This window comes from Papaver somniferum, chromosome 9, assembly GCF_003573695.1.
Source record: "Papaver somniferum cultivar HN1 chromosome 9, ASM357369v1, whole genome shotgun sequence".
In the NCBI taxonomy this organism is placed as follows: domain Eukaryota; kingdom Viridiplantae; phylum Streptophyta; class Magnoliopsida; order Ranunculales; family Papaveraceae; genus Papaver; species Papaver somniferum.
This window is the reverse complement of record NC_039366.1, coordinates 99,157,186-99,170,623: the sequence shown is the minus strand read 5'-3', so window position 1 is coordinate 99,170,623 and position 13,438 is coordinate 99,157,186. Positions and strand designations below refer to the sequence as shown.

General features: G+C 36.3%; 1 protein-coding gene across 1 annotated transcript; it reads right to left on the bottom strand.

Moving 5' to 3' along the window:
• Nucleotides 1-8,615: 8,615 nt before the first annotated feature.
• LOC113314406 lies at nucleotides 8,616-10,529 on the bottom strand. Its single transcript, XM_026563202.1, has 3 exons — nucleotides 10,273-10,529; nucleotides 10,004-10,158; nucleotides 8,616-9,904 (listed from the first exon to the last, which is right to left on the bottom strand). The coding sequence occupies exons 2-3, from the start codon at nucleotides 10,152-10,154 to the stop codon at nucleotides 8,679-8,681; spliced, it is 1,377 nt and encodes a 458-aa protein (XP_026418987.1). The 5' UTR covers nucleotides 10,155-10,158; nucleotides 10,273-10,529; the 3' UTR covers nucleotides 8,616-8,678.
• Nucleotides 10,530-13,438: the final 2,909 nt, after the last annotated feature.

The following is a 13,438-nucleotide window of genomic DNA, read 5'->3' as shown; positions in this document are numbered from 1 at the left end:
GATACATATACAAAAGGAAACAAAAGATTACATGACACTTTGCAAGAGGTAGCCCTTTTTGATGCACCCAGTTAAATTCGATGGTTGTCTTTCTTAATGTAACCTCCACCTTCTATCCAAACCAACCAAAGAACAAGCTAGTCAAGTTTCGTTCAGTATTCTAAAGTGATTGGCAATCGTAACTTCCTATCCAACACCTTGAAGATCGAGGCCATACATGTATTGGTAGATCGTGCGCGTGCAAATTTCTTATCACTATGTGAATTGTGCTAGAATCAGGGTGCCTAAATATCTAGACTAAGACTCCTAATAAAAATACATATTTGCACAAGAGTCAACATTTCAAGGTAAATGAGCTCCATTTTTATGATTTTTCATTTTTTTTAATTTTTTTGAATTTGATTTTTCAATTTTTTTTGGAATTTTTCAATTTTTTTCAAAAAGAAGGAGTTGTTTTTCAATTATAGCATATTATCGTGGTATCTACTCTATACCCCCAAACCTAAACTAAACATTGTCCTCAATGTTTCAAAATATGGAAAGATTAAAATGCAACATATGGAAAGGGACATGCTGAGTAGAGTAAAAGGAGAGAGAATACCCGATTTCGGCGAAAGCAGAATTAAAACTCCGTTATTCAAGGCAAAAATCCAACATATTTCAGCCGAGATCATATTGGATTAGCAAAATATATACAAAAGGAACAAAAGGGTTTTTAAGAAATTTTAACTACTGGATTATGTACAAAAATATTCACCATACACTAACAATCTAAAGAGTTGAGGATCAACCCAAAAGAAAAAGTGTAGAGACAAAGAAAGTTTCAAAACACTAAAATTGGACTTAAATGGGAGGAGAGTGAAAAACCGAATGAATTACCCCTAAACCTAAATTTTTCAACAGGTTTACTTTTAAGCACAAAATCTAACAATTTTAAGGGTTCAGGATTCAAAAGGTCTAACTCATAATGGACTGTTTTCGGGATGGGCAAACATGCAATTTCCAACTGTGGCTCTTTAAAAGTGTTATATTTTGAAGCAAAATAGTCCAAGAGGACTTGGGAAGCACACAGTTCCAATCCTAGATTAGGAATTTTCAGAAAAATCGGTTTGACAATATGGGTACAAACCAAATCTAGGTTGGGTGGAAGGCCACCAATTGTGACTTAGGTAGAAGAATAGGCATCATTATCAATCAAATCAAAATCTTCTAACTCATCTACACATGTCACATCATGCTCACAATCATCAATCACATTGGCAAGATCACAATCAGAATTATCAACATCATCAACAGATTTATTTTCGTGTATCGGCACATCAGGGGAAACATCACATGGAATACTAGAAGAAATATCATGCATTAAGGTCGGGGCAGAGAAGCCTAATGTATTTGAACCCAAAGGTTCCATAACATTTTCAGTATAGACATGTTCTTCTAACATAACATCATAATCATCATCATCATCATGATAGGCATTTTGCAATCTAGGATAATTTTCAATCCTAAGGTCGGAGCTATTACAAGAATAAAACTCTAATTCATGAGGGTGATCATATCATGTGGTGTTGTTCCTGTTTCCCTAACGGATTCCCATTGATGGGTTTTTTCTGCAATCTCGGCTAAAAAATTCCATGCATCATCCACAGATTTATCAATAAACTCACCATTACACATAGATTCAACCATGGTTCGAGATTTAAAGTCTAGTCCCTCATAGAGGATGACGACAAGTCTCCACTTCTCAATTCCATGGTGCGGACATTCACTCAACAAATCATTAAAACGTTCAAAATAGTGAAAAACAGTTTCCTCATCCAATTGGACAAAACAATTGATATTTTGACGAATAGCGATGGTCCTATGGTGTGGAAAAAATTTTTGGAAAAATTGATTAGTGAGTTGTTCCCAAGTGGTGATTGATTGTGGTCTCAAACCGTAAAACCATGTTTTGGCCCTTTCTTTAAAGAAAATGTAAACGCAATTTCAGAGAGTCTTCGGACAAATGATCAGGTTGCATAGTCCGACAAATTTGTTCAAACTCTCTTACATGAGTATAGGGGTTCTCAGAATCGAACCCTCGAAATATAGGAAGTATTTGTATCATGTTTGCATTTATTTTAAAAGGGTTATTGGTTTGAGGTAACAATACATGATAATGGAATTTGTATTGATGGATACATGTATTCATGGAGAGCACGAGGTTGGTCCATTTTGAAATGACACAAAGCCACTATTTGGTTTTAATGGGAATTTTAAAAATTTGGTTTATGGGAAAATTTGGTTTTGATGGGCTATAAAGAAATTTGGTTTAAAATGGGAGTTTTGATTTTTTTTTTTTTTTTTTTTTTTTTGAACTTATCCTAGCATAAATTAGCACAACCCATAAAAGAAAATAAAAACAACAATAATAATTACAAACCCATAAAAGAAAGAAAAAGAAGAAAAAGAAAAAATTATTACAAGCCCAAATAAAAAATAAAGAAAAACAAAAATTATTACAAGCCCAAATAAAAAATAAAGAAAAACAAAAATTATTACAAGCCCACAAATTAAAAATGGAAGCCCACAGGTTGGGTTCTCTTAATGGGTTTAGGCTTACCTATAAAGCACAGCCCAGCTGTTCGGTTTGGTTGCAAAAGCCCAGTTGGGCTTTGGATCATCCTAAGCTTTGGCTTCAACACTCAAGCCCAGTTGGGCTTGGTTCAATTTCTTCTCCTTCTGCAGCTTACAGCCCAGTTGGGCTTTTGTTTCTTTATTGCACAGCCCAGCAACAGAAGCTTGGCAGCAGGGTCACTACTGCAGTTCAAACAACAACAGGCCAGCAGCAGGCTTTGGGTTTCAGGCTGCAGCTTTGGTTCAGCAAGTTTCAGGTTAATATGCAGAATGACAAGAAGCTAAGAAAGCAGATGACTATTGAACAATGCAGAATTGCAGAGTGCAGAATGCAGCTAAACTAAGATGCAGACTAAAACTACAGAATGCAAATATGAACAGATGCAATATGTCAAGAAAAAAAAAATGGTTGGTATGCAGTTTATGCCAATGCAAAGACCAAATGCAAGATGTAACTAATATTTACAAGGTTACAATGATGCAAACTAAGCTAAGATGAAGTACAATAAACTAGCAAACTAACAACAATTAATGATAATGCAGTTAAAGCTACAGGCTTACACTAAGTTACACCAAGAATGCAAGATGCAATGATGCTATGAATATGCAGTATATGCAAGAAGATGCACTAGCTAACAATGCAATATATGCAAGATGACAGTGCAAGAAGGGAATGATGGTTATGGTCAGCAAGCAAGAATGCAAGAAAAACAAAGAGACAACACAGCGCCGCTACCGAGTCCCCGGCAGCGGCGCCAAAAACTTGATAGGCCCGGAGATATGTATATTTTAAATGCAAAATGGTCCCCGGCAACGGCGCCAAAAACTTGTTAGTCCCCGGCAGCGGCGCCAAAAACTTGATAGGCCCGGAGATATGTATATTTTAAATGCAAAATGGTCCCCGGCAGCGGCGCCAAAAACTTGATAGGTAAGGAATTAAACCTAAAACTATGGTTATATTTACACCTGCAAGTGCACATGATCTAAAGTAGAAAGTGAATAAGCAGGGGTTTGTCCACAGGGACTTGGAGGGAGCTATTGTTGTTTTCCTAGAGATTTTTGTGTTGTGTTAAAACACAACTGAGCTGTTTTGGTGTAACTGAATTAGTGACAGAAAGTGAAGTAAATGTGATAGTGAAGCAAAGGTAACTGGAAACAAAACCAAATAAACCAAGGCTGTTAGCCAAGGGCAGGGAGGAGAAGAAGTAACAAAACAGTTAAAAAAAAAGGAAAGAAAAACAAAGCCAAGGCAATGGCTTTAGGCATTCATCTAGAGTGGGAAGAGAACCAGCTTGCTCATTGTCACTAGTGAGCACTAGTTTCTCCCCACTACTCAATCAACACAATGCACCCAGGTTTTAACTTATCATTCCATTACTCAACAGTGAACAACAACTACAGTGAACTAAAGATGGCACTAACAATGACAAAACAATGAGGATTAACAGATATAAAACAACCTAGCATGGACAGTGCACTAACATCAAATTAAACATGAAACTAGAAATTAGACTAAACATGGACAGTGTATATAAGACAGTGAAATTGATAAAGAAATTGAAGTTGAAAATCAAAAGAAATTGAAAGTAGACATTAACATGGAATTATCAGTGGGGTTAAAACAACATGCAAACAAGAAATTAACATTAAATTAAAACAGTATCAGGCATAAATTGAAATTGAAATTAAAATTTTATAAACTAAAATTAGACCTAATTGGTAACTTGGCTAGTCCAAGAACACCCTCTATTCGACACCCTTGTGTTCAATTTATACAAAAAAGGACCTATGAACCCTAAATTAAAAACCCTAATTTTACAGACCTAGGGTTTGAATTTTTTTTACCTAATTTGATTGACAGGTCTTCACCACATCGTCGACCCATGCTTTATCTCTCTGCTCTGATTCTTCTCACGCTCCTGCTGCTGTGTCTAGCATGAATTACTTCATCAACTCCACACCCTAGGGTTCAGAGGCGTGAGTGTGGGTTTGATGAAACAATAAAGGCTAGGTGGATGGGTTTTTGCAGATATGGGGGGTAGTTGGTGGCAGTTGGTGTAGGTGGTGATTATGGTGGTGGACATGGGTGTAGCAGGTAGAGGAGCAGGTGATGGAGGTTGCTGTGAAGAAGAAAGGAGAAGAGAGGAAATCGAGTGAGAGAAAAGTGTGATCGGTTAGGGTAGATAGGGTTTGGTGTTCCGGTGTTTATCGGACTCATCAGACTTCGATGTTCGGCGAGTGATAGGCATTGGATCGATCCATCTGAAATGCATCCAACGATAATATGGAACATAGCCTTCAGCAACCGTAGGATGATGAGATACAACGAAACTAACGGCGTGAGATGGAGTTAGGTGTTGTAGTGTAAGGCGGAGATATCAAACGTTGATGAACAGCAAGGGAGCGACCGTTGGATGCTTCTGAGAACTGATCTGACGGCTGAGAACGGAGGCGCTTTTGTGTGTAGAAAATGAGGTTGTGCGCACCATTCTTCGCGGCTTCCTTGCGTAATTTCTCCCGGCTTTTCACTACTTTTCTGCTCTTTTTGCCCCGCGACTCATCCGAACTTTATTTATTACCTAAAAATGCAAAATTAATTAATAAAAATATTTATTCTTGAAAACAATGAAAATACAGAATATGGGATAAAATGTAGAATTAATGCATAAAAGATGAGTTAAATTGCCAACAAAAAGGGATAAATATATACAATATTTGGCACTCATCACTTATTTAATGAAAACACTTATTCAGCTGAGTCTGAGGATATTATAGCAAATCTTGAGTTTGATAAATTGGTTTCTTTTGATGATGCTAATGAGCTAGATAGACCTGTTTCCAGAGATGAGATTGTTGCTGCTCTCTCCTCTATTCATTCCTCTAAGGCTCCTGGGCCTGATGGATTTAACAGTTATTTCTTTAAGACAGCTTGGTCTGTGGTTGGAGATGACTTTGTGGTAGCAATTATGAATTTCTTCAAATTAGGCAAATTACTGAAGGAGGTAAACAGTACTTTTCTTACATTAATAGCTAAATGCGAAAATCCTACTTCAACTTCTGATTTAAGACCCATCTCTTGTTGCAATGTCATATATAAATGCATTACAAAGATTATTGCTGCAAGAATGAAGTTTGTCTTGAAGGGTTTAGTCAGCTCAAATCAATCTGCTTTTATTTTTGGAATATCAATTCAAGACGATATTCTCCTTGCCCATGACATTGTAAGGAATTATCATAAGTCTAAAGGGACTCCTAGATGTGCTTTGAAAATAAACCTTCAAAAGGCTTATGACACTGTAAGTTGGGAGGCTATAAGAGTTGTGATGAAGAAATTTAGGTTTCCAAGTAAATTTATTGATTAGATTATGGTTTGCATTTCATCCTCAAGATTCTCTGTCATGGTGAATGGTGCTCCTTATGGTTTTTTTGGTGCCAATAGAGGAATAAGACAAGGCTGCCCATTATCTCCCTATTTGTTTGTAATGGTGATGGAAGTTCTTAGTGTCTTATTGAAGAAGCAAGTTTGTACTGGTTCTTATGGTATTCACCCCAAGTGAAAATTCACTCAACTGACACATCTATGTTTTGCAGACGATGTTCTAGTTTTCTTCAAAGGCAATGTGCAGTCTGCTCAGGTTCTTGCCAATGTCCTTACAAAGTTCAGTCAGTTCTCAGGTTTAGTCATTAATGCCAAGAAGACTTCTATTTTTGCTTCTGTTGTTGATGAGAGTTCTCTAAATACTATTATTAAGTGCTTATCTTGCTCAAAAGGAAACCTTCCAGTGAGATACTTATGAGTGCCTTTAATATCCACAAAACTTTCTTATATGGATTGCATTCCTCTCATTGATAAGGTAACTAAAAGGGTTAAATCCTGAAAAGCTGAACATTTAGCTTTTGCTGGCAGATTAATGCTGATTAGACATGTTTTAAGTTGCATGATATACTTCTGGTTCACATGTTTTGTTCTACCTAAAAGAGTCATAAAAGAGCTAAATACTATTTTTAAAAGATTTCTTTGGTCTGGCTCTGATTTAGGAAAGAAACATAATCCAGTAAGTTGGACTCAGATTTGAACAGATGAAAAGAAGGGTGGCCTTGGAGTCAAGAATTTGGAAGTTACAAATGTTGCTGCAAATTTACGCCATATCTAGGACATTACTTCTGGTAAAGAGACAATCTGTACAACTTGGATTCATGCAAATCTTATCAAGGGAAGAGATTTTTTGTCTTTAAATGTACCTCAAGACTGTTCTTGGAGTTGGAGAAGAATTCTTGAGTGTAGACATTATGCACAACAATTCATGGGAGTATGCATTGGCAATGGAGACAACCAGTTTTATTCATGGATTTTTGCACCAAAAAGGAAGACTCTGTGATTGGTTGCCTGCAGAATGTATACAAGATATGTGTGATGATGCTCAGATGACTCTTGCTGATTGCATGGAGGATGAATACTGGAATTTTCCTAAATGCAGACACAATGTGGATTTCCCTAGTTCTTCTCAGCTGCTGGGAGAGGAATTTGATAGTAGAGATGCTGATCTCCCTATACGGAAAGCAAATATTAATGGTGAATTTTCAATGCATCACACTTACAAAGCCCTTTGTGGAAATGCTGCTGAGGTAACTTGGCATAAAATTGTCTGGTTCAAGAATAGAATCCCTAGGCATTCCTTTATTTTCTGGGTAGCTATTTTGAGAAGATTGAAAACTAGATATAAGTTACAAAGGTGGGGTTTGATTGAAAATGCTAGCTGTCTACTTTGTGAAACCGACATTGAAGATGAAGACCACTTATTCTTTGATTGTCCTTTCTCCAAATCTATTTGGAATGGGCTTTTAATCAAAATGGGGTGTACAAGAGAATCAGGAATAAATTGGGAGGCAGAGCTTCAGTGGTGTATTGCAACTTTTACAGGGGATGGAGCTGTGGCTTGTATGCGCAAACTTTGCCTTAATAGTTTTGTCTATCACATATGGGAGAGAGAAACAAGAAAATTTTTACCAATCAAAGTACCAGTGCAGATGGAGTTAGTTATATGATTGTTAATGATGTCAGGTTGAAATGCCTCTCTGCAAATTTTGTAGAATTAGACAAACCTCAGGTAAGGGAACTGATAGATGGATGGGGGATAAATTGCACTTTTCATTCAAAGAAAATTGTTCCATGTTCTTGGCTACCTCCTAGTGAGGATGAAGTTATGATCAATATAGATGGCTCAAGAAAGGAAGCTTCAGGTGGCAGTGGTGCTATTATCAGGAATCACTCAGGCATCACTATTGCTGCAGCTTGTGGAGGTTCAGTTCCTTCTACTGTGACGGCTCATGAACTTCAGGGTGCAGAGTTAGGTTTTAAACTTGCAAAGTTTAAACGATGTAAACGTCTCCATGTTAGTACAGATTCAATGGTGGTTTATAAGTTACTTTCCGCTCAGAAGCCTTCCCCTGCCTGAAATGTTCTTCACATATGGAGACGTACTGTTCACTTAAGGTTGATCTTTGAGGCAATCAGATATTCTTATGTTTTTCGAGAGACCAACAAGGCAGCTGATTATCTGACAAGCATTCATCCTAGTGCCAGTTTTGTAGAAGTAAACCCAAGCAGTTTTGACAGTACTTTGAGGAATATAGTGGAGGAGGATAGTAGTCATACAGTTTATTTTGAGGAATATAGTGGAGGAGGATAGTAGTCATAAAGTTTATTTTAGACAGTAATTTTGTTTGTTTTTTTTTTCTTTTTCTTTGATAGTTTTTTGTAAGGTTCTGGGCTCTCCTTAAACCCTGTGGAATGTGTCCAAAACAAAACAAAAAAAAAAGACGGTTCCAAATGCATATTGTGTAGTTGGTGTTAATTTTTACTCTGCCGATGGTAAACTCAGTATAGTAAGCACATAACTACCATGAAATAAATTAGACATGTTAATGTAATTCACATAATAATAATAATATCCATTAAAAACAGTGATTACTGGAATGAAAGATTTATCTATGCCTGGAAGATGTTTCAAGGAAAATTTTAAAAGACCTAAGATGCTCTAAAAGTTCAAAGACTCCAAAGTCTAAAACACTCCATCAAACAGCAGAGTATCACCTTTCTCCAAGTACATTTCGAACTCCGACTCTGAGATTGTCATGGGACTAACTCTACCAGCTAAGGCAGATATCTTCTCTTTTAACTCATCCTTGGAGATAGTTAATTGTGCCTGCACATTCTTCAACTCATCTTCTGCTACGGTTACCTGTGCCTTGGCATATTTAATAGGCTGAACTTCCTCCTGCAGTGTGGTCTTTAGTTTCTGCATCTCATCAAAACCCTGTTTTACAGTGTCAAAGTGTTTCCGAAGCCACTCAATGTTAAATCGAAGATCATCAAAACCCTGTTTTACAGTGTCAAAGTGTTTCCGAAGCCACTCAATGTTAAATCGAAGATTATCAGCCGTCTTTATATCACCTTCCCACAAAACTATCATTTCAGACGTTACCTCAACGAATCGACAGCTGCTCATCTCCAAAAGGGAATGCATTATATGGTCGACTGCCGCAATTTGGATTATATAGGACATTTCTAAAGTTGCAAATGTTCTTTGAACAAGAAAACCCCAAATTTCTTCAAACACATCTCCATCTGACACTAGTTTAGCCTGGTTGTACTTGTTGTGTTTCCCACCTTCAAAGATTTGGCCAGCACCTAGATGGTTCACCAATCCAACTTCTGGGGAGGCTACTAGGTTACTCCCAGGCTCCGTCTCAGAAACCTTGTCTTGCTCCTTCCCTTGGAGTTTATGATTTTCGCATTCTGTTCCATGTTTCTTCTCTAGTGCTGCCTTTGCAACCTTGACTTGATCTATATTCGACACAAGCTCGATGCCTTTGGCAGGAAAAGGTGCCAAATTCGTTTTCTCTCCTATGTTACTTGGAACAGTTTGGTCTTTAGTAACGAAGTCGTTAGGAAGAAACTTAATAATACCAGAAACAAGTGTAGCAGCAAAACTAGCAATCCATATCGTGTCTATATAGATAGGGAGCTTATAAGACCCAATGAGTACTGAAGCAGCACAGGCAACATAAGAGACCAGAAAACAACTAAGAGCGAAAAAGAACATAGAATCCACCGGACTAAGGTTATCAAGGTAATCCTCTATTATTGATTTCGGTTTAGTTATCTCAAGTTCAATAATACAAGTATCATTCAAGAAATACCCATTATCTGGATTGTGAAATTCACCAAGACCCAAGAACGTCCCGCAGCAGAAGTCCCTGTTGTTGAATTCATATCTTAAATTTTCTGAAATCAAAACAACAACAGCGTTTATAGTCAGTCATCAGTAAAACACACATACAGAAGTTTATACATACTATATTCAAATAAAAGATGAGAATGAACCTCTTTTCACTGTTCTTGAGCCATCCTTTTGATCAATAATAGCCAGAGTATAATCCTCAACAACAGATTCAGTACGATTGACTAGGCAAAGGCAAAGGTAAACTGTCAAGTGAGTCTGAGATCTTGGGTTATCTTTCGGATTAATCACCATTCGCCTATTCAAAAAAATACATCAACAATATTATCATTACAAATTATTAGAAAGGCAACAAAATTCAGACCAACTTTTAGTATTAATTAAAAGTTTAAAACGACTCTATATAACATACCACTTAGACCATTGAAGGAGAAAGTATCAGAGTAAAGTTGTTGTTGGTTTTTCAGCTTTGAGAAATTTTCAATCCTCCAAACTACTTTCGCCATTGAAGAGGAGAAATCCTGTAGGAGACGATAAACGCACTTTTCTCACGCAGAATTTCAGATTTGTGGGACAATTCTAATAACAAGACAACCTAAACTTCGAACATAACCAAACTCCTCCTCCCTATCAAGAATGGTACTGGAAAGTGGAAACTAAAACCCTTAATAACGAAGTATAAGCCAATGGTGTAATCATGATAAACACGGCGTTCAATAACAGAATTGCAATATTTTCGTTATTGGAGGATACTTTTACGGACGGTACTTTTACCAGTGATACTGCCGTTGTGTCCTATTTCAGTGGGCTTATTATTCTTAGGTTGGCCCATTAAATACAGGTTGCCCTTTGGTTTGTTTGTTTAAGAAGCGTCTTTTGGGTAGACACAAAACTTTTGTCTTGAAACCTGTTTTGAGGCATACTAAATAATGCCAAAATATGGTTACTAAATAAAAAATAACATCACCCCTTATCATCCTTTTTGATAATGACATTAATACCCTTACATAATTAGTGTCAATGATTATGATTAAATTTGATTAATAAGGAATTTTAAGGATTGATTAAAAATTAAATTATTAGTGTTAAATTAGTAGAGAAATCAAATTTATGTGAGAGAGTTGGAATTTTTGAGAGGAAGAAGAAGTGAAAAAACTTGGGTTTTGAGATTTTAGTGATTAGAAGTGACCAAAATGTGTGATTCAAATCAGAGGTAGAATTCTATACGAGGTTTAATGTCCTTTTTATAAGTTGAATCTATCAAAAAATTAAATTTTTAAAACCCAGATCTACTGACCAGATGAACAGTTCGGCTGACAAGTTATCAGCCGAACTTTACTCTGTAACTCACAAATTTAGGTTCGGCTGATTCGAACAAAATCGTTGTTAGCCGAACCCAGGTGTATTTTCAAAAAACAGAGGTTCGGCTGACAAGTTACCAGCCGAACTTCACTCTGTAACTGGCGAATTAGGTTCGGTTGATTCGAACAAAATCTAGCAAAATCACATTAGCCGAACATAATGTTTCTCTAAATCATATACTAGGTTCGGCTCAATATTGATATTCTAAGATCAGCCGAACTGATCTTCTGAAAACCCTAATTTCATGTTTGAAATCATATTTTATCGATCAAACAAAATAAAATCAATCAAAAACAAGATGGGTTTGTTACAAATGCATTCTAAAATACATTTAAGAGCAATTGAGATTTGGATTTCGTGTTCCAACATCGCTCACTTCGATTCATGTTTCCTTTGATTGATTGATTGCTTGATTGAATTGGAGTCCAAGATGTTTAAGTTTAAAGGTTATTTTGATTTTTGATTTTAGGTTTTTGAGGATAAGGGCATTCTAGTAATTAGATACGAATATATAGGTAATTGCACTACCTTTAGACACCCCTTATAAAACCACCCTAGATGGATAATAAATAAGTATGCCTCAAAAAAATTCAGTATGCCTCAAAACAGGTTTCTTTGTCTTCTACTTAATTTTTGTCTTCTACTTATTAGGCGGGTACATAGCAAATGGCATAGTTTGACACTTTTACACGCATTATCAGTATAGTAAAGTGGCAACCATGAATGTCTAACTAGGACTGTCAATAAATTTCCCAAGTCCGAGATCCATTTTCGAAAGTTCAACATTTTATAGGAATTAATCCAATTTGTTGGATTTCGGATTTCAGAACCGGATATGTTATCGGACTTCACCTATTAACCTTATCAGAAACGGATTAGGCCAATTCCGTTTGGCTAAGTTCCAATATCCGAGAAGCCCAAAATTATTACCGAACTCAACCACAGATTATGTACACAGTTATTGATGCTTATGTTACTTTCGACGTCGATGATGCACTCAAATTCACTTATCGACCTTATGAGGACATTCCTAGTGTTTTGGATTGATTGATTGAATGGATGGGGTTGTTTTTGTTTGGGATTATATACTCATTATGAAGGTGTTGTTGGTTAGGGTTTTATTGTGATTTTGTTTAGTAGTATGGTAGATGAAGAAGTGGAATCTAGCTAGGGTTATAATTAAGATTTTGCATTGGAGACCAAGGGGAGATCAAAGTTAGGTTCATGGTTACTGGTTTGACTTTTGTCTATGTATTTAGTTGCATTGGGTCTCTTTTGTTTGTCGATCTTTCTTTTTAGTGCTAGTCTAGTCTTTGATTGAAATTCAGGAGTAGCGAACAAAATTTCTCTTGCGTTTTAATTTTCTTAGTTCTGTTCTGGATGAATTGTTATTGCATGTCAATGTGCAACTAATGCTCAAGAAACAATTACCGTGACCCTGGATCTGAAATTTCTTTAGATTTAGGCTGGCAAAAATTTATAGACAACAAGTTTTAGCTTAAGAGAACCAGGAATATGTATTTAAGATGAATGCATACCAATGGGTGCTTCAATTAGAAATGGGTTTTGATAAGTAATAATATGGTAATCGAATTTATCGGATCTCGATAGCTTAACAAATCAGAATCAGATTAGATTTTGCAAATCCCGTCGGATGTTATCGGATTTCGGAAATCCGATAACATTTAGCTTATCAGAATCGGATTTGTGAAAATCCGATGGAATTTATCCGTTGAAAACCCTATGGCTAAGTGATGAATATATTATTTAGCCAGGTGTGAGAGACTGACTAATGAGCGATAGAATCTCCATCGCTCGGTGGTCTTTAGGGAGCTCGATATCCAGCATAGTTCTTTATGCTATGGTCATCGCTATGTGGTTCCCCATCCAATAGTCACAATTTCATCCCTTATAAATACTCAAATCCAAACACATTTCAACTCGCAAATCTTCTATACTTTTCATAACTCTTCTAATATTTAAAAAAAAAAAAAATCTTATCTTTAATAATATGAACATAGTTGAGTTCATAGAAAACCAATATGCAGCCGAAAATCAAAGAGATATTAACCGAACCAATGTGCAAAATAAAATAAGAAGACAGAGTTAAAAATCTATTATTGGCGAAGATGAATGCATTTGCAAGAATTATTTTTTTAACGTATTTATTTATAAGTATCACATTACTTGTTAACACTAGCTTCAAGTATTATTCC

Coding starts and splice junctions, on each gene's coding strand:
- LOC113314406 (XM_026563202.1), bottom strand. CDS start 10,154: ATGGTGATTAATCCGAAAGATAACCCAAGATCTCAGACTCACTTGACA. Junction 9,905..10,003: donor CTCAAGAACAGTGAAAAGAG/GTTCATTCTCAT, acceptor TTTTGATTTCAG/AAAATTTAAGATATGAATTC.